The sequence below is a fragment of the Trachurus japonicus genome, chromosome 1 (genome assembly GCF_045865225.1).
Source record: "Trachurus japonicus isolate A0001 chromosome 1, Traja_1.0".
NCBI lineage: Eukaryota > Metazoa > Chordata > Actinopteri > Carangiformes > Carangidae > Trachurus > Trachurus japonicus.
Window position 1 is genome coordinate 870,992 of NC_140907.1, and position 21,426 is coordinate 892,417.

At 41.3% G+C, this 21,426-nt stretch overlaps 1 protein-coding gene and 1 long non-coding RNA gene across 2 annotated transcripts in view; both read right to left on the reverse strand.

Annotated features, from left to right (window-relative positions):
- Positions 1–21,426, reverse strand: part of LOC146991054 (uncharacterized) — a 607,823-nt gene that overhangs the window by 142,617 nt on the left and 443,780 nt on the right. The window lies entirely within an intron of this gene.
- Positions 1–21,426, reverse strand: part of sorcs3a (sortilin related VPS10 domain containing receptor 3a) — a 272,255-nt gene that overhangs the window by 92,255 nt on the left and 158,574 nt on the right. Inside the window, exon 4 of the mRNA XM_085792439.1 lies at positions 16,336–16,494. Coding sequence (XP_085648565.1) covers positions 16,336–16,494 — 159 coding nt within the window. The remainder of the gene's footprint in view (positions 1–16,335; positions 16,495–21,426) is intronic.

Genomic DNA, 21,426 nt, shown 5'->3' on the forward strand with positions numbered 1-21,426 from the left:
TGTTGTTTAAGTTGTTTATTTATCAGGCAGGATAATGTATAAAACCCCTTGACGTTGTCGCAACTCGTTTTTCGAGGTGGGTCCTGCGCACCTCAACGTCAACATTATTAAAACACAAACAACACAACAACATCACAGTTTTACAATTTGAAAGGGGAAAGGATACAGAAACAATATACAAATATATAAAAAAACAACCAAATCCCAAAATCACAAAAACAAGGGACAAAAAGACAAAAACTGGACAGACATACAATAATCTAGTTTCGGACAAGTAAAGTTGCAACCGAGTGTTGGGACAGGTTTATTTTTAGCCGAAAGAATTGTGGGTGACTGTAGTTCAATGATTAGCTTAGCACATGAACAAAGTTGGTTTTCCAAAGATTGTGTCGGTTGGAAGACAGGGCATGATTTTTATTTTTTTAAAGAGCAATTAAGAGATGGAGAAGATCTGATACACATGGGTAGGTGATTCCAGTCATTTGGTGCTCTGAACATAAATGCTTTTCTACCGGTTGTTTTTCTGGTATGTGGAACGGAAAAGTAGGGGTGAACAGAGTGTCTGGTTTGATAAGTAGAGGTGAGTTGCACAAAATACTGTTTAAGATAAGGGGGGTAATTAAAATGAATACATTTGAAAATAAATTGGAACCAGTGTAACTGTCGTCGTGCATGTGGAGAAGGAAACTGAAGAGACTTCTAAATGAATGAATAAACGATTTAATAAATAAAGAAGCAGGTCGGTAGGCAATAGCATAAAACCAGCAAATGGTTTTGTTCCCCATGGAATTGCTGAGTTAGATTTCAAGACTGAAATCCATGACATGAACTGGGGCTACCAAGTAACAAGAAAAGTTTCTTCATCTCAGTGCTGTTGACACTCTTCACCATCAGCTTGGCAGCACACCTCCATCTGCTGTTTTGACAATGGAGTGACAATACATATCTGCAAACGACTTACTCCATCTGTTCTGCCTGCCTGTCTTTGCCATGTAGCCGTCACTGCTTCACTGTATCCATAATTTCCCTTTGATTTCAGAGTTGCTTTCTCTGTTTCATCATTCCAGATCAACAAAAGTACAATCGCACATTTCCTGATGAATCAAGCCATGCTTGACCTGCTGCCATCTCTGCTATCTCGCTCAAGTTGTATTGTTAAGTTTTAACATGGCTACTCACTTGCACAGACACACCTCCCCCACAGCTGCTGCCTCTGCCTTTAACTCATGATCATTTTTCTTTTAATTTTGCTCTGTTTGATAGTGGTTGACACATTTTCCCAAACCACTTCTGACCTGGACTCATCGCCCACTAGTTTTTTATTTCTACTTCATCTATGATGTAGAGTTAACCTGCCAAAGAGCTCCCCAAAAGATAATTATACTGTGATGTATTGTACAATATTACTACTGTTCCTTGTGTAATGTCATTATCTGTCTACAATGAGGTCCTAGTGCCATGCCATTCAGAGTGTTGGTTGAATTCCATATGTTCCTGTCCAGACTCATTTTCAGCAAGTGGGTGTTTAAATTCTGCACATTTCACTCATTTGGGCCATCAAAAATGTGATGCCTTTACTGTATGCTACAAACAACATGCTGCCATAGTCACGGCCTTAAATGTTCAGTCGCAATGTTCTCACCACACCATCATCAAGTATTTGTAGACCAAGCATAAGGAGGGTTAGGACTTCAAACATGATGTTTAATTTGCTATGAGTGTAAGAAAATATTCACATGTGCTCAGGAGTGGATGCAGACATTAAACATTTTGGCCAGCCAAGAAAATGCATGCTGGAGTTATAGTAAGTTGATGTTTCGTCGATATTTGGCCATGCTGTTACATGAAAATAATTGGCCGTCAAAATGGAGCTTCACCTAGTTGTCAAGCTTTTTAAAATTTGTATTAGGGCTGTTTTCGACTAAGGATTTTCATAGTCGAATCTGATTCGTCAGATTTTGCCGTAGTCGACTGATCGTCGAACCTTTTTTTTGTTTTGTTTTAGATAGCAGCAAATTTGCAACTTTTTCCTGTTTCAAACAAAAGAGCTAAAACACCCCAAAAATATGGTAGGTGTAAAACAAATACCTTTATTTATTTCCCACACTTTGGATGATTTTTAGTAGCCATTGTGAGCCAGGGTATGCGTTTATGTCACGTTGCCCTGGACAACGCTCCTTTTGCTCGGACTGAGTGGCAAATCAAACATCCCCACAACGTGGTGAAGGATAGCGGTGGACACAGAGAAACCGGGTAAAACATGTAGTATCAAAACAAACGGAGGTCAGAAGGACTCGACAATCCGTACATTACGTTAATCAATCCTGTAACACACACAGTGTGACCGCGGCACCGGCAGAGAGACAGACAGGCTGCAGAGGGACGAGATTACAGCTGTGACTCCCGACACTTATGGTGCGTTCATGACAACTCGGAAGTCGGAAAAAAAAACAAGTTCCTCTTCTGAAAAACTCTGACATGTCAAACTTGAGGATGTGTTAGAGACTAATTCATCTGTCTAACCATCAGAACTATTGACACTTGAAACGGTAAACACAGCTGATCCATCGAAAAAAAAATCACCGCTGGAGTTAATTTATTTTCCGTGATTGAAAGCAGGTTCTTGAATGTAACTCGGTCAAAGTCAGATGTATCCTCACTTTTGCTGTTCTGTTAGGTCATGCATGATACTGTAAATGCTACAAAGTTAGACTGTCAGACTTCCTTGATTTTAAACTTTGGCGGCTCTGCCCCTCGTCTTTTTGCCACTCAGTGAGTGTTCTGCAGTGACTTCTGAGTACCGTGACTTTGACGGTCCTACTGCTCACCTCCGCTCATTTGAAAAAAAAAAAAACAACCTCCGCTCATTTGATTGTGCAGTGGGTGACTTATTAATACGTAGTAAGAAGCTAAGACTACCGTTTAAACGCACACATAATTTTGAACTCTTTATTAAAAGAAAGTGTGCAGATTTTGTATCAAAATGGGCTTTTTATAACGAAAAAAGACATTCTATGTAACAATTTATGCTCAGCAGCCGTGGGCACCCCCATATAGTCAGAATGGTATGGTCTTGGTTAGATTTGACTACGAGGTTCATAGTCGAATCAGACCTCTCCGAATCGAATCGTCGAATAGTCGACTTTTGGAGGTCAGCCCTAATTTGTATTATTTTTTGAAAAAGGATAAAGTAAATTGGGTTAAGCATGTAGGGGTAAGGCATCCCATGTCATTTCCTGTTTCCACAAAGGGGTGCTAAAAGGGGTCAATATTAGCGTATTGTTGGGTTAAGGGCCAAACTGCTATCAAACACAGAGAGGTTGGAAACCATTTCCACATATGTGGTGGAGTGACAGCAGTTTAAATTTTCACAGCGATTCATTGAAAGCAATGGCACCGCCACAATTACAATTTGACGAAAATTCAATGATTCAAACTTTGGACAAAGTTTAATCACAAAGATTTAAGATTAGATTGAGCAAATACAGAGTTGATTGGATGAAGTCCCGAGGAGGAGTTTGTTCAAGTATGGGGACTCCTAATCACAAAAACAGCCAAAATGGTGCATTCAAATCACAACCTCGACGAGACAGGTTCTATGCACCGGCTGATTTTCAAGCAGTAAACCCAATGCGGAAGTGTTTTAGAAGATTCCAAGGTGGCGCCATTTTGCCCCCACCATGGGTGCAATCCTTACAATGCATAACGTTTTCAGCAAACAGTGCAATAGGTATATTACCATTTGATACAGTGAACACAGTAACACTCATGTGTGACATACCACACGCTCAGATGATGCTGCAAAGTCACAACAGGGACATTTTTAGACCATCTAAAACAAAACCATGTCAATCACAGATGTGCTGGTGGCATAGCTGACACCAAATCATTAAAACTGTTTTAGGAATATGACATGACTGAGGTGTCAAGCGCTACATCCATTTCCACAAAGGTTGGAAAAGGCAGTCATGGTCCCAGAGGATGAAGTCTAATGATTAAATGATCTCCTGTGCCCTTAGTGGATTTTAGTGAAATATCTCAGAAGTAATTTAATATAGTGCCACAAAATTTGGTACATACTTTTATCCATAACCACCACTGGACGAAACCAGCTGACTTCGTGGATTCCCTGAGTTTTGATTAAGAACCACCAGCAGGTCAAAGACATTGCAGGTTTTATATGAAATGTGTCAACATCTATTGGATGGATTGTCATAAAAACTGGCACTTCCCATGTTGAATTTTCTATAGGCTACTTTGTTTATTAGAAAAAGTGAGCATGCTAACATGCTAAACTAAGACTGCGACAATAGCAAACATCATAGGCTACCTGCTGAACAGTAGAGCAGTTGCATTGTTGTGATTCATCTAAAAACTGCAGGACCTTGACTTTTCTGTAAAGCTTCAACTCTGCTCTGTAGCGTAGCCAGGTAGGGGGCGGGTGGGGCGGGCGCCCCAGGCCCAGGTTCACCATAGGCCCACTGACAAGGGGGTTCTTGAGGACCGATTGCTAGAACCACAGCAAATATGTTTGCTTTGCTACTGTCAATTGAACCCGTCGCAGTACCCCTTGCAGCCCCCCTCTTCTTCGCTCTTTTCCTCCGCACGCTGTTTGTGTTTGTGTGCACTGTGCAGGCTCATACAGCACCGCAAAGCACTCGCCCTGCTCATCAAGCTAGAGTTGTAACGGGCCTACCCGCGGCCGTTGAAGTGCGGACCCGACACGGACCGATACACTGATTATTGGGCCGAGCCCGGCAAAAAAAAAGAAAAAAAAAAGCAGAATAAGCCAGATGGCAGCCCGGCCCTGGCCTGACCGAGTCATTACGAACCCGACTCGAACCAGCACGTCGGGTTGGGCTGTTTATGCTCATTTAATTGACAGACACTATCATTTCGCTCTGTGCACGTCCTCACACATAGAGAGAGACTCATAGGAGCTCAGCTTCACGACTGAGACACGAATAGCGTATTTCCTCAAATAATAGCCGGCGTTATTCAATTAATAGCTGGGTCTCACGGACGTTCAGTCAGGGGAGGCATTTGAGGCAGTGCCTCACCTACTGTCAGGAATAATTAAATTATTTAGTTAATCTAAGGTTTAATTATTTTTTTTATTTCAGATAAATTTACCACAGGTTTAAATGTGTCAGCATTTGGTGATTTTCTCTGTTTACCTCCGGTCAGAAACCACTGTACGGTGTGTGTGTGGCTGACGCTACGTTGCCCCATTGCGTAACTCTACTGAGTGTGAGCAGCACGTACATTCACGTTGCTTTCGTGAATTGTAAACAAACAGACGCCCCCTCGGTTTTAGCGTCCAGCAGTTTAGCGGCTAATTCAACAGCAGTGATGGATAACTGTACCGGAGAGGCTCAACAACTTTTTTTTAAACTTCATTTGAGGAATAAACGGCAGCTTTTACCTGACGGGAGACCAACGGCTGAGCTACGGCAGCTAACAGCTAGCAGGTTTTACCTACTTTTCTCTCTCTCCCTCCCTCTCTTCTTTACACATGCACAGCCCAGGTTGTCTGTCATATCTGTTGTAAACTTTGTAATAATAGCTTGTTGAGTACAGTTAACACTATTGTTACTTTGGTTTGAGTGTGGATTAATTGTTAATGGTTTGTTGTGTAATGTGAGCGGTGGTTCAATATCGCGATCCTGTTATTGATGAGTTGGATTTTAATAACAGCTGATAACTGTGTAGATGGCGTGGATTGTGATGAGAAGGTGTTGCACACATTTTAAGAGTTATCTGTGCAGAACCTGTTTGTTGTGACTTTCTTGCGTGATGAGCTGATTTGCTGACTGTGAAGACTGAGAGGAGGGGACAGCATTGCATTGTCGGACCTGGGTTTCTGCTCCGTGTCCGGAGACGGCTGTGAAAATGTTCTGATTGATGGGGAGTGAAGCGCTGCGCCGCAATGTGGTAACTTATTGTTGATTTCACGGGTCTATTGTCAGTCTCATGTAGACAGCTGATAGTCTGTGTATGAGTCGGCAAGAAGTTGAGCACATAGTTACAGTCTGTCATGTGCGCATTTACAGTGGGGGGGGGGGGGGGGGGGGGGGGGCGGACTCTCTTCCTCCCGACTGCGTCCCAGGGGCTATTAATTATCGTCCCAAATATAAATTGTTATGACAGCGTTGGTCTGGAGCCCTGTGTATTAGACTACATTTGTATCGCGCATTCCTAATAGGCCCACTACAGGGTCTCGCCCCATCTGCATGAACCAGTCAGCTACGCCACTGACTCTGCTCCATCAGTCTTGACCACTGGCCTTTTATCTGTCTCACATATTGTATGTCACAGTTGATACTGGGTATAATAAATAGTAATGGTGATAAAGATCATAATAATTCATATCAAATATAATCTCTACAAAGATTCATTCGATGACAAAGGACAGAAACAGCTGACTGAAAACAATGACCACAGTTTGAGTACATTGAACAGTTACGGCCTTGTCTCTGATGCAGTTACTGGATGAGTTCATCACTACACAGTCAATTACCGGGTCACAGCCTTGTCTTTGTCTATTTATGGTAGAAATGATCTGTCTACAAATACCTGCAGTTCCACTTCCTTCTCCTGTGTGTGGAGTGTCTTGTCTCTACTGTACTTCTGAATCAGGCTGTTTACATAAGTCACTCAGCTGGCAGCAGCAGCATTGGCCTGATTCTCAGAAGCCGACTTGGGACTACATCAATGAGTAATTGTCTCCACAAACCACTCACAGTCAAGAGATGAGAGTCTGGAAAGGTCAGTAAGAGTTCTAAATCTAAAAATATCATCATTTACTTACTTTAGGAGGGGACTGACCTGAATGTTAGTCTAAAAAAAAAAGTCTTAAAAGAGAATCAAGAATTACAACAAACACTTCACCCCAGCCTGTTTGTTCTGCCATGGATTCTGATGTATCACTAAACAGTTTCACTCCTGCCTGAAAGTGAAGTCCTCAGGGTGACTCTTAACCACAGCTAATCACCAACTAAGAGCTGATTAAAGCCAGAGTGACCCAGTCTGAAGACGATCAGCCAATTACAAGCTACGAATGAAACTATTAAAGCTTCTCACGTGTTGAGACTGTGGAGGAAATCACACCAAATTAAAGGGATAGTTCACCCAAAATTCAAATTTCACTCATTATCTACTCACCCTCATGTCAACTAAGAGCTGTGAGAATTTTCAGAGTCCTCCGTTCCTTCTCTGAGTTACGGGGGGGGGGGGGGTCCGCACAGCAGTATAATGGTTGTGAATGGATACCAACTTTCTTCGTCCAAAAAGACACACCAAAAACCATGCAAATACCTCCATACTGCTCGTCTGTAATGTCCCTCTTGTATTGAAGCCCCGACATGAGAAATTGTTCTGAAAAAAATTAAATAAGTCTATATTTTAAGCTTGTTTGTAGCGGAAGCTTCCAGTGTCTCGGTTCACTGCTCTTCCTGTGTCAGTGCAAATCTTTCGTGATTTGCACTGACTGGTGGAACAATTTCTCATGTCGGGGCTTCAATACAAGAGGGACATTACAGACGAGCAGTATGGAGGTGAACTATCCCTTTAAGAAACCAATAATATCTATAACTTCTTTTCATTTACCAATTACAGAACATATTCTTCATGTGTGACAGTAGCTGCAGTATGTGGACATCATACTCTACCTGTGTCAAACTCAACAAATCCATCCAGTCCAGAACCCTTATCAGAGCAGGATCGCAGTGGGACTGCAGCCAACCCTGACTGACATACACTCAGAGAGGTGACCAGTCCATAACAGGACTGACACATAGAGACAGACAATGAAAACAATCTGTAGTGGCCAGAGAGAACCGAGGGGAGAACATGAAAAGCCCCAGACCCCAGGACTAGGAATCGAACCCAGAACCTTCTGAGAGGCAGGAGTGCTAACCACCGCTCCACCATGCCGTCAAAAAAAACCCAACAAACCTCAACTCAACTGACTCAGAATGTTTCAAATGCATGACCAGCTCCGAACAGCCACTCTGTATGATTTTGTCATATTTGACATGAAAACCCATTAAAACAGAGAGTTTGTGTATAATTGCCCTCTGTCACTGTGTTATACTATTGTCAGATTTGAAATCAAAACTGTTCAAACTGTCCACTTTGATTGTTTGTAAAAAAAAAAAAAAAAAAAAAAAAGAGTGCCTTGTTGACCTAAACCTTGCCTTTTTTTATTTAATACATTTTTTGAATAAGCTTATCTGTGATTGATTTTTATTAATTTAGAAATAATTTTAAAGACCTATCAGGTACTATATTATTATATGGACAGGGACACCAATGAGCAGACCTCAGTTCACTCAATGTTGTCTTTTAGTTCTTATAATTAATATATATTTAGATTTAATTGCTTTAATGTTTCCACTGAAAAGCACCCTCTAACCCAGCTTCCAAAATAACACTTCCAACACATTCAGCCACTGCACTTTGCAGGACATACAGACATCTTTATTCTTTATTGTCTGCTCGTATTCCACTTCCACTCCTTGATACACGTTGGCTCACTGCAGCCTTGGCAGCACATACACTATGGGGCCATAGCATTTTCCAGCTCCTAGCTTCCAGTAACTCTGCAGAGCTCAAATAAGCTTCCCTTTATTTGCAAATGGTAACGATATTGCTCTCTAAATGGCACTTCTGCATGGATAGAAACTTTAGAGGCCTCAGAAGTTGAATTCAAGCCTCTTTTATTCCACACTACTGCTTCGAATTAGAGAAGCGTTGACACCTGGGGCCTTGTCTTGGTGACTTTCAACTTGGCAGCTTTTTCTGTCAGTACTCTGTTATAGTGGAGGAAATACATTCACAAGCTCAGTGAAGTTCCCACACATCAGAATGCTGTTCCTGCCATCAAGTGCTCTGTCATCTGAAAATTAAGCACGTCAGGATTTCTCTGCATCTGCCTCTTGTGCCCTTTAATTTCCACTCCCTCTATGATACATCATTTGGAGTGAGTATCTGTGGTCATCAGCCCATCTCATCATGCTTGTCACATGGATCTCTGTGACTAATATCTGCTTCATGTTCCCCAGAACAGTGTTCCACTTTTCCAGCTTTTTCCATTTTTCTTCAGAGGGAAAATACAACTACAGCACTGCACTGAATCAGCAGTCGGTGGTGACTCCTCCTGTCACACACAGCTCCCCCTCAGCTTTTTTTTTTTTTTTTTTGGATATACTATGTCTGGTTGACATTGCAGTACATGGAAATGTAGCTGTCACTGCACCTGATGTGTAATGCTTCACCATGGGACTGCTGGGTAGAAGATAGAAAAGAAGGCATATTTGAAATGATCTCCTTTTTTTGATTAACATCTAGTTGTTGCTCATAACCTTCCTCCATCTCACCCTCATCTTGTTTCTGTAGGTGTCCCTGAACACATCAACACAACTGGTCTGGTCAAGAGTGCCTTTTTTCTTCATCTGTGATGTTTTCTATATCAGGTGGTACTATATCTCCCTTATCCTCCTTACTGTTTGATGACTTTATCCATGATAGAAGAGGACGAGTGAGGAGCTGCTACCTTGGGCTGCCAGCCGCAGCTCCCAGGTTGTTTTATCAGCCTGTCCTTCACTGCCTTATACATATACTGCTATTTCAAATGAGTAAAAAACAATGTTGTGCATAATTATCTCCCCAAAACACCTTCAGTACAATACAGTGCTTATCTGGGTAAGACCTCTAGCCTCACCAGACTGGAACTATCAGTGGCCCAATGCTGACAAAACACTAATAATAAATTAAAACTGTTTCATCTGATTTAAAACAAGAGTTTTGTGTTGTTAAAATAAATTCATGTTCATGATGATTTCAATCAAATGAAATTAAATAGAAAAAAAGGTCAAATGTGAGCAAATAAAATCCATGGACACCTGTACTGAAATGGTTTTATGTTAGCTTTCCTACTACTGCGATATTTAGCATCACAGAAGCAGGGGCAGACGTTAAACAGCTCTTTTGTGTTGTGTATATTGTATTTTTGTTGTTGTTTGTTTCATAAAAAAAACTTTTTTTCTCTAAAGTATTTTCTACTTTAAAGGTATAATATGTAGGAATTACCCCCATCTAGCGGCGCAGTTGCATATCGGAACATATTCTTGATGTTGCATTCACGTGACATCGGGCAGACGTCAGACGCTGCATGTAACAGGATAAATAAGCCTCTATGTAAACAAACGGTCCGCCAGCACGAGGCAAAACACTACAGGCGTGACAATATGTTGTCATGGTGATGTCGTATTGTTTACCTGGCCCACGTTTTACCGTCTTTCTCTGGTCGAGTAAAATTAATTTGGTTTGCCGACGGCCATCTGCCTGACTGCACCTGAATGCAACATCAATGTCACTGCAACTCGGTGTTTGAATGCTGGGAGGACTGAGACCAGAGGCTGTGTAGGTTCTACTTTACAGTGTGGTAGAGTATAGTTGGATTTAAAGCAGAAGTAAGCGATCCGGTCGTTTTGGCTAATGCTGCGTTCCAGGCAGGCTTTTGAAACCGTAAATTACAGCTTCAAGTCACGACTTACGACATTGTAGCGTTCCAGGCAACCCACTCGTGTTTTTCCGACCTGTTTTACCTGTGAAAGTCACTATAACGGCCACTCGTAACTTCCGACCCGTGAAGTCGTACCAGATCGAACTGGTACGACTTCACAGGTCGGAAAAGCACGAGTTACGGGCTGCCTTGAACGCACCATAACAGTCCTCGTCCCTACGTCACCACATTCAGGCGAATCCCTTGGCTGCACACACAGCCCTTCATGCCGTTCTCTCTCCTCATTGGATAAAACTTGTAGGATACGATAAATGTTTTCTCCTCGGCTCAGAGCAGAGCAGAGTGACTGACAGACCCGTGTTTCGGTCCAAACACTCTATGTAAGTGATTGCTGTCCGAAGATATAACTATTTAAGACTATATTAACACAAAAATATTGCTTACTTCTGCTTTAAGCAGTGTGTAGGTAATGGTTAGAAATGTATCATTTTGATGATACGTCTGTTTGTTTTTTGCTTTTTTAAAAATTTGAAATGTTTTTCTCTAACGGAGTTGACGGATTATTAAATTACGTTTTGGACAGTGCAAATTAACACATGCTACTGCCCTGCGAAGTTTATCTCATTGAAGATGAGCCGTATTGTGATATTTCTGTTTTGCACCTGTATTATATATTGTTGTAGTGTGATTATTTATTCGGAAACTTAATAAACACACTTGTTGAAAAAAAAAAAGGAATAATTTTTTTAGCATTTTTGTGCAATCTCACAGAAGCTAAAATGTAGACAGGCTTTTATACTTGAAGAAAATCTACAAACCAAAATATGGAAATGGAAGGAGAAAAAAAAGTCAGAGACCCAAAGGGGGAGTGATGGAGCACCACCTCAGATCTGTCTGTGCATGTGCCTGAATGTTGAACTGCCAATTCCAAATCTCAGCTGCCTCAGTCTACTTCTACTCTGCTGGTGGATGTACAGTATGTCCTGTATATCAGCCTTCATAACTCAGATACATTAAATACAGGACATCAAGAGCAGTTCATGTAGAGAGTCTGTTTCATGGGGTGAGGCATTGCATATCTCATATGTTTACTTGTTTTAATAGATGCTTTTTATAGATAATGTAAGCTGCTAAGGGCGGTTTTAATTAACATCAGGAAACTGTTTTGGAATAACCTTAAAAGTGACTGATCAGTTGTTTTTACTTCTTGAAATTCATCAGAATAATTTAAAGTTTTGCCTAGAACCTTGGCTGACAGCAGACACCTCTCTTTTAAATTCACTCCCACCCAGAGATTTGAACTACTTGAACCTGGCTACCTTGTTCATCTTAATAGTCTTGCAGTTTAAAATAGCAGCGGTTTCCATGCTGAGTTTTAATGCTGGAACACAGTGGTGCAGCCCAAATTTAAGTTTTTGATGCTTCTGACTTGTTTTCTTGCTTCTTGTGACCTTAGTTTAGAGGAGGAATGGATTTTTTTTTTTTTAAACAAAATAATTTTGTGACCCAACTACAAAGATTTGCAACATCAAATCACAGAGACAACTCACAACTGAACTGTTTATTGCAGCTGCAGTATGAATTTGAGTTTGGTGTCTAAAATATGTATGAGAGTGAAGCAGAAATATCTTAACTCCCCAGAGCCTGTTGGGGAGGGAGAGGGGTTTGAAACAACAGGCAACAACACTACACAGGGCAGCAGTGTCACTGACAGACAAAGGGAGAGACGGGGACATTTATTGCAGCTTAATTGGGAAGGTGTGCACTGTATGATAGAGTGAGGCATGTCACATGACTGGAGCAGCAGCTCCAGCTGGCTGGCTCAACTAGTTCACAGGCATCGCTCCATTAGATGAAGTGGGTGTGGGTGGGTGGGTGGATTTCTTACAGCATGTGTATGTGCATCTACACGCATACACTTTTTATTTATATATTTAACTGTTCACCCTTGCAGATACTTCAAACTCCCCTCAAATAAAAACTTGCATGGCATCCTGGTTCATGCAGTGACAGCCTTCAAAAGCTCGGTTGTCCACAGGTTTCACCCACACGCCTCCTGCAGCACCAGCGTTTTGTCTCTCAGGTCAGTCATCGACCCTAACGGCTGGTCTTTGCTCAGAGCGCTGTGTGAAGACAGTGTGCAGAGCTCCATACTGTGACAAAGCCATTGAAGGTGACACCATGATGGAGACTGCTACGGAAAATGGAAGGCTGGGAATTAAGGGACTGAAGTTGGTGGCTAATACTTATGAGATATAGACCGAATTGCCTTGTTGTTTACAACTACTATTGTATTGTACCTTTTTTTTATCCTTTTATTGCGCTAGACACTCCTGCACTTTATTTGAGTTTTTAACTCATTGAGTGCCACGCTCCTTTCCAAAGTTTTAGTCAAGTGTACCGGCAAATTAGACCATATTTGACTTTTTATTTTAGAGCCATAGTGTATTCTATATTATTGCCACCAACACATACTGTAGCTCATTTGAAAGGTTTAACTTTATCCTTCAAATGGCCACAAACCGTTTGTTTCTACGTGCCTCCGTTCCTGAGAAAAGTCAAGCTAAACATGGCTGGGTTTCACCAAAATCCCTCCTTTTTTTCTAGAAAAGGAGATAGAGCGTCTTTTATGAAAGGTGCGCTGTTTGTGTCTGTCGCTCTTCAGACACTCGCATTTCTGGATCAAAGGGCTCGTATAAGATAAATATACACAACAATTGTTGTTCTATTCACAAAACCACCATCGGGGGCGGGGGGGGCGCCACTAAACAGCAATAACACAGACGCACCGCGCCGTGTCACAGCCTCTCGCCGCGGAACGTGAGGCTCTGCCGGCCACAGCGGCTCGCGAACACCGGTCCCGCCGGTGGTCGCGGTCCGTCTGTGGTACGGGTCGGTGGTGCCGGTCTGCTTTGGTCCAGAGACTATCAGATTTTACCGCGGGAGGACTTTGGGGAGGACACGGTGTTGCTCCAGATGAAGACCGGGCGGGACAGTGGGCTGAGAGCTTCCTGGTTCAGCTCCCAGCTGCTGCAGCCTCGCGGGTGAGAGCAGAGCAGCTGCGGCGCAGCTGCGCTGCATCTGCATGCAGAACTCCGTTTGCAGAAGCTGAGTTATGATAAAAACTTCCAGATCATGAGCTGTCATGTGACTTTGATCGTCATCTATTTCAGTTCTCCTCGTCGTAGAGTCCCCAAATTTACATATAATGTGTATTAAAGTGTCTATTTTCATAATTTAAAAAAAAAGCAAAAAACGAAAAATTTCGTTTTTGGCACTCAACGCATGGGAACGAAAAACGAGAAATTACGTGGTTGGCACTCAATGAGTTAATAGTCTCTCATCAGTATTTTTTATCTACCATAGTTATATTTATCTGTGCGAATGTGAGAATCATACATGCGAGGAATGTCGAATGTACTGGTTTTTCATCTGTTTTGTGTATTTATGTAATTGCAGCAACTTGTGGCACATGACTGTCTATGACAAATTTCCCTGCGGGGATAATAAAGTTTATATTGATTGATTGATTGAACTACTTAGAAAACCAGCACATAATTTGAATGAGAACAGTAGTAACGAACGAGAGTTTAGCTATAGCCTATATCATATTTTTCACGCCCTATCACCGTTTAGGCAAATCTGAAATGATTGAAGAAACTGTGTTTTGTGTTGCTGTGTTGCAAATTCAGTTTGGGGGAATCACGGTGTCTAGAAAGCATCAGTGGCTGCAGCTAACAGGGACAGCTAACGGCGGTAGCTAAGCTAACAGCGGTAGCTAAGCTAACATCAGGACGTCAGTTAAAACCCTCCCGTTGTCGGACACGACATTAAACTACTCCAGTTAGCTAAGTCATGTTGTAACTAAGATATCCGCTAGAGAAAATATTTTTTCATAGACCGTTTATTGAGTCACTGAGTTATTAAAGTTAAACAGGTCCCCTAATCTATGATAACCATGACTAATTACAAAATGTGCACACATAAATAGTAGCCTAATGTTTGTCCAATCACTGGTTTTATAAACTTTACAAACATCAGATTAGTCTAAACGGCGATATAGTGACATGAAAAATGAGATATAGCAAAACTCTTGTCCGTCTATTGTTCTCATGCTGGTTTTCTACCTGGAAGTAGTTGTAAACAACAAGGCAATTTGTTCTATAGATGACATAATAACTGCACATATGTTCTGTGCACAGAAAATTAATTTAAGTCCAAAATAAACCAAATTACTAGCACCTTTAGCCTACTGTTCTGTTATCTACTTGTCCACAGCATCATCATCACCTACACAGTGGCACCACGCACACTGTGAAGTCAATCCTCCATACTTCCTCAGATATTTCACAAAGAAAAAATAGCAGGTTTGTAAAGTCCTAATCATCTTTTCAATAGTTTTCTAATAACGATCTCATATAGAAGCGCACGATCTGGAACTAACTGAATGTTTCAATTGGCACTCCGACAATTAATTGCTAAGTGAGTAAATAAATGTGCTCTGCCTGAGCTACCTGCATGCAGTTAATCACACCAGCAGCAGGGAGGGTGACAGAGGACCAGAGTGAGGGCTAATACTAATGTCTGTCTTCTCCAGCATTTGTTTTACTGACATGTTGTTGCATTCTAATGATTTTCAGTTATATTTAATATGACAAATATGTAAGTTGAAAACTATTTTAGAAAAATTAAATAATGACAATAAGGTTGATAAGGGTTTGGATAAGATAAGGAGAACTGTTTCGCTGCAGTGACTTTGCTGTGACTTTCCCCTAGCCTTGTTTTACTTTGTGGATGTGTATGTATGTGCTTCTTTTGTCCCCACATTAAAATATAATTGAAAAAAATCTTTCAATACATACAGTAATCAATACACAAAAGCAGTAAGTATGTTCACCATTCAGTTTTAACTCAGGTAGGTTATGTCTACATATGTGCTGCAGTAAATGAATGGAGAGGCAGCTACAGTAACTTCTACCGACAGCATCTGAGGCAACTGTAGCAAAGTCTTATCTTACAGCGTCTGTGTGATAATGTGCAAGTAAGCACTGAGGGAACATCTGTACACTGTAACTACAGAAAAGAGGAAGGGGCCAGGTGAATAAAACACTGTGTACAAACACTAAACCCCACAATGGACTTTACTTTCTGTCATGTTTGACTAATGTTTATTGTTACAGCACTCTGAATGACTTGAGACTTTCTTGTGACTTGCAGAGCAGTGGTCACATCCAATGCATCATTTATCTGGTCTATTGTCTCTTTTTTTTCTGTCTCTTCATTTTAAAGTTTGTTTCCCGTGTGCAACAACTTGCTTCTAATTGTTTCCCAGACCACAACTACACTTCCATTGCATTGACTGCACAACAAATCCATTATGACAGTGTCCTCCATGAGTCAGATCATTTTAGTTCTGTTCCCTTCAGGACCAAATTGTAAGAGCTTTCTAATTACTAATTCACTGTTGGGGTGAATTTAATCCCCTTCAGTATATTTATGACGGCTTGTAATAAGTGTTTAGTTTATATGACCTTAAAAACATTGGCAACAAGAACTCCAGTAAATCAGAAAAAAAGCACATTCATGATGAAATTGCACCAAATTACATCTAAATAATGTGTGGATGTAGACACTGAAAGGCCCTCTCCCCTGATAATAGTTTAGAATTGATGTTATTCAATAAGACTCATATTCAGGATGAATGAATGCTTTACCATTAGTGAATTAACAAAAGGGATGGAAAAAGTGAATATGTGCCGTACTGTATGCAACACACATCTCAAGTAATAATAGAAGCACAGTCTCACCTTCTGGTCGTGACTGTAGGCCAAGGCCCAGTCCTCCTCAGTGGGGTGGAATAAAAGGCTTAGGACATAGAAAGTGAGGCGGTACTTCTGGTAACTGGCTCCCTCATCAGAACTGATGAGCACGCTGCTCTCAAACTCCGGATCTGTCAACACCATAATCTGAGAACAGGAAAGAGAGAGCGAGAGGAGGAGGAGGAGGAGGAGGTGGAGGAGGAGAATGTGCACACATGTAAGGAGAGCCGGTGTGAGTATTTTTGAAGATGGGAGAAGAAAGGAATTTGAAGGGCGAGTTTTGAGTGAAGAGGTGGAAAGACAGGGAGATGAGAGAAGGTAGAAGAGAGATGTTAGAGGCAGGAGCGGTGTCAGCAAAAAAAACATTCCCTGGCTTTTGGCACACGTCAGCCCAAACGCTTGGCAAACAACTCCACTATATTTCCGGCTTCATTTCACGAGTGCGACTCCTGCTCTTCTGTTGCTATGGCTCCGTGGCTCTTCCTGTGAGGTGAACACTTGGAGTTTTCATCATCTTGCACAAAAAAGCTAAACTAAAACTAAACAAAAAGAACACACAGAGCTTGTTCATGGCAAGAAAAGGTGAAACATTTAATAAACCAAAACCAATAAATACCAAAAGCTACACAGGTCACTTCAAAAGTCATTATTTGTCCTCACCCTCCTGTTGTCCTTCTGGGTCAAATTGACCCAATCTGTTCACTTCCTCCATCCTTCCTTCTTTCCCTACTTTCTCCCTTCCTTCTTTCCACAATCCTTTTTCCCTTCCTTCCTTCCTTCCTTCCCTTCGTCCTTACTTCATTCCTCTTTTGATCCAGTTTACCTGGTCTGTTCCCTCCCTCCATCTTTCTTTCCTTCCCTTTTCCCTTCCTTCTTTCCACAATCCATTTTGCCTCCCTCCCTTCCTTCCCTTCGTCCTTCCTTCTTCCTTCTTTTTTGACCCAATCTGTTCCCTCCCTCCATCTATCTTTCCTTCCTTTTCCCTTTCCTTCCCTCCCATCATTCCCTTCGTCCTTCCTTCTTTCCCTTCGTCCTTCCTGCCTTCCTTCCTTCTTTCCTTCCCTTCATCCTTCCTTCCTTCTATCCCTTCGTCCTTCCTTCCTTCCTAACTTCCTTCAGGAAACAATTAAATGCTGTACATCTTCTCATACTTCTTGAGCTCCTCCTCACACATGTCATCTCTTGTGTTTCTCCTTCCAAAGAAATTCACATTTCAAATTCAACAGTGCCACAGTGGTAGAAGCTCCAATTTCATGCTTGGAATATTTCTGGCAGAGCTCACAGTTATTACAGAATTCAATAAGAGCAGGAATTGCCCAATGCATATTTCTTTCAGTTAATGACATTAAGACTCTTTGAGGAAGATAAAATGATCACACAAAGTCCTCCTCCACTAAAGGAGACGTGTTTGAATAGGTGTATAATGTATTTTAAGAGCCAGGTATTCTTTTGAATCGGGCTGTGCTACTGAGTACGTTTCCACGTTATTCACATTATTAAAGGTTATTATTCAGGGAATAGAATTTATAATGTTAGGGGGAAATCATTTTTCATTACATTTTCTAGATTTATTTCCAATGATTTATGATGTTTATTCTTCATAGATGTGGCTATTCTAGGCCCAGGTTAACATGTTCAACACATACTCCAAGTTAAAGGGCCCTATATTGTCAGAACGTGAGATGTCAGTTTTGCTTTGAAGCAGCTCTAGGTGAGATACTGTGTCCTTAAATGAATTCTGACACTCCAATGGCCGGTAAGATTTGTTCAAGGTCAAGTAAGGTCAACAATTCTGATTATAAATAAAAACACTGACTACTGTTTTAAAAAGAGATGGCAAATGGCTCCATTTCGTTTGTCCTATGCTGACTTTGTTACACAACCTTACATCTTTCTTTAAGATGATCCTAGATCATCCTTTTACATGATTTGCATGTGTGAGCATGGGAACAGAGTTTATTTTTTGTTTATCAAATCAGATCAAAACACCAACACCAACAGATCAATGGACAATCTGTTCTCCTATCCAAACTTGGGCCACCCACACAGATCAGACAGTGTGGATTAAAAAATAGGCATGATATGTGTATATAGCTGTGTGCAGAGCCAAGCTATCATGTGAGGGGCAAGCTGGGAAAACAACACCTTGTAACATTTAGCCTAGCTGTTAGCTATTACCCACTTTTCTTCCAGGCTCTTTCTTTAGGTTTCTGCCTTTTGGTGTAAGGCAGGTTGAAGGGATATTTCAACATATTAGCAATTTCGCCCATTGCGATAATCCTTATAGTCTTATAGGAGTAGGTTTGTTACCTTTAATTGTCGGTGCAAGGTGTTTTTAGATCAGTGGGGCAGAGATATGAGCTGGAGGCATATGGTATTTCCGGCTTTCCCTCATCAAATTCATCAAATACACAATCCAACAACTCCAAAACGCTCTCTTGGACAAGTTGTGACCTGCACATTCACCACGCTATGAAATAATAATGGACCGTTGTTTTCAAGGTAAATAAGTAACCGGAACTACATTCCAAACTGGGTGGAGTGATTTCAAAAGCAAGTAGTTCTGAGTATTTGCTTCACGTGTCGTAATGTTACATAATTATACGTTATTATTTCATAATGTGGTGAATGTGTTTTGGAGTTATTGGATTGTGTATTTAGTTTGATGAGGGAAACATGGAAATACCATGATTCTCCTTTAGCATTAGCTGAGCATCTCACGTCTCTGCCCCACCGATCTAAAAACAGCTTGCACCGACAATTAAAGGTAATGAACCTACTCTTAAAACTACAGGGATTATGGCAATAGGCAAATTTGCCAAAATGCTGAAATACCCCTTCAATGACAAGTAGGTTTATCCATGCAGTGGCTGGACACGAGTCAAACCACCTCAACAAATTAGCCCAATAGAGCAAACAGCTGTAGAGTTGGGTGATAACTCTCTGTTGCTTTGTCACTAAGAGTACATTTCTACACTCAATAATTTATGTCATTATCCAAAATGTGTACAGCATTAATTGTGTATCTCTCAGCATGGAGTGTTTATTGTGGCACACCCGTACATCTACAAGGATTGTGTGGAGGAACTGTGTGTATCCACTGCACTGCTGGTCTAATGGCCGTGCTCTCTCCTGTCAATTCAGTATGAATTGGAAAAACAGCAGCACATTTGTCATTGACAGAAATTCAAACCCTCTTTCCCGAGCTTTAACCAGTAACCCGCCCTGGTGGTGATTTAGATAAATTGTTTTTCATTAGGGACAAATAAGCAGGCAGCACATTCTCAACCTGCATCTCTCATTGGCCCAGGCAGACTTGCCCATTTTACTACTCATTACCTGTCATTGTATAATACCAAGTCCTCCTTATGTCCGCCCGTGTCTTTGGGACTTGTCAGATGCAATTTGAAGATTTTAAGCAATAATCATCCTCTATATTATTAGAGTAAGCAACAGTCTATTATAAATGGGAAATTGAATTTCACCAAGCCTTATTTTGATTCACCCGTCTCTCAGTTAAATAGAAAAGTTGAAGGCCTCAGGAGGCGTATGAACATACTGTACGTTTCATTTAAATCTCCCCGTCCTCTCTATTCAGGCCTTGTACCGTACTGTAATATTCTCCTCTCTCTATGCTTTCAATGAAACTAAAACCTTCCCCTGCAGTGCTTTAGCTCACCTTTTCTACAGCCTTGATCAGCGAGCCTCAAAATGTAGCCTTTTTAATGACAGGACTGGGGCCTAGAAAGTGTTGTCACAATCACATCATTCTCTTTACTGCCATATAAGTGTGAAAACAGCGGCATTACTTTCCAACCTTGCACATTATTGTAACACGCCGGTTTCTGTCTGTCGCCTCTGTGATTAGAAAGAACCAACAACAACCATGTGAAACCAATACGAAGGCGTGAATAGGATCCGCAGCCAATTCCTCTCCTGCCTATACTGAAACAATCGCCCTAAAACAATAATTGCTCGCTTCCAAAATCACAGTGACCGATAGCATTAGAGAAGGCTGATTAAGATTTCCCTCACAGCATCCACTCGGCTTTTGTTGAGGCTGCTGGTCAGTGCGGAGGGTAACAATACTAAATCGATAAAGGTTGGAAGGATAACCTTTGTGTTTTATCAGGCTGGTGTTAAGCTGTGCATAAGCTGCAGCACAGAGACAGAAGCCAGTGGCTGTTAGATCCTGAGGTAAAGTGGAGGTATGGATCAGAGAGAGGGAAAGAAAAGAGACACCCTGCAGCAAATGAATCACGTCACAGCAGATCAATTGAGCTTAGTCTTTGACGGGAGGTTTAACAGAGAGTTGTTGCTGCAATATGCTCATTAACTATGGATCAAGACTTAATCACCCACATTTAGCTATGATGTTTTTTCTCGCGCGCGTCTCCGATGGCATTTTAATTGTGCATGTCTTTATTTTTAAATTAACCTAATCTAGCAGCCGTTCAATCAAACCGTTCAAGGACTGACCACGGTTGAGCTCAGGAAAAGATGAGCCCTGGTGATTCATGGGAGGTGTCATTTTCAGAGGCTTTGTGCTAAATGCCATTATAATCATTCAAATCTATAATGTGACATTGTAAAAGGTCACATCTCAGCTTCAACTTGTTTCTTGGACGATGTAAGGAAAAAAAAAAAAATCTACATATGCTTCCAGAATCGTCACTGTGGACATCTGATGTAACGATCCCTCTATTAGGCTTACAAGGAATATCTTAAAAAGCAGTGGATGATTGTCTCTTTCAATGAGTGATTAGAAATTCAGACTTTTTTATTATTCAGACTGAAGGCAGATGCAAGGAAGCAATAGAGGCATGTAGCCAGAATACAGGCAAAGTTTCATCCATCTACAGGGTGGCAAATTGAAATAATTAGATCAGGGATAAGGTGCGGAGGGAGAATGGTCCCATGGCAGAGCCAGAGGTCAACCATTAGAGTAAATATTCTCATAGGGTTGTTACTAGTTCCTGGCTGCGATGACTCACCGATGCAGTAACATGCCCATAAAATGCTGTTTTATTCCATATTCATTCATACAAAGTCTAGTAGTCTAGTCTAGTAGTTTAGTTT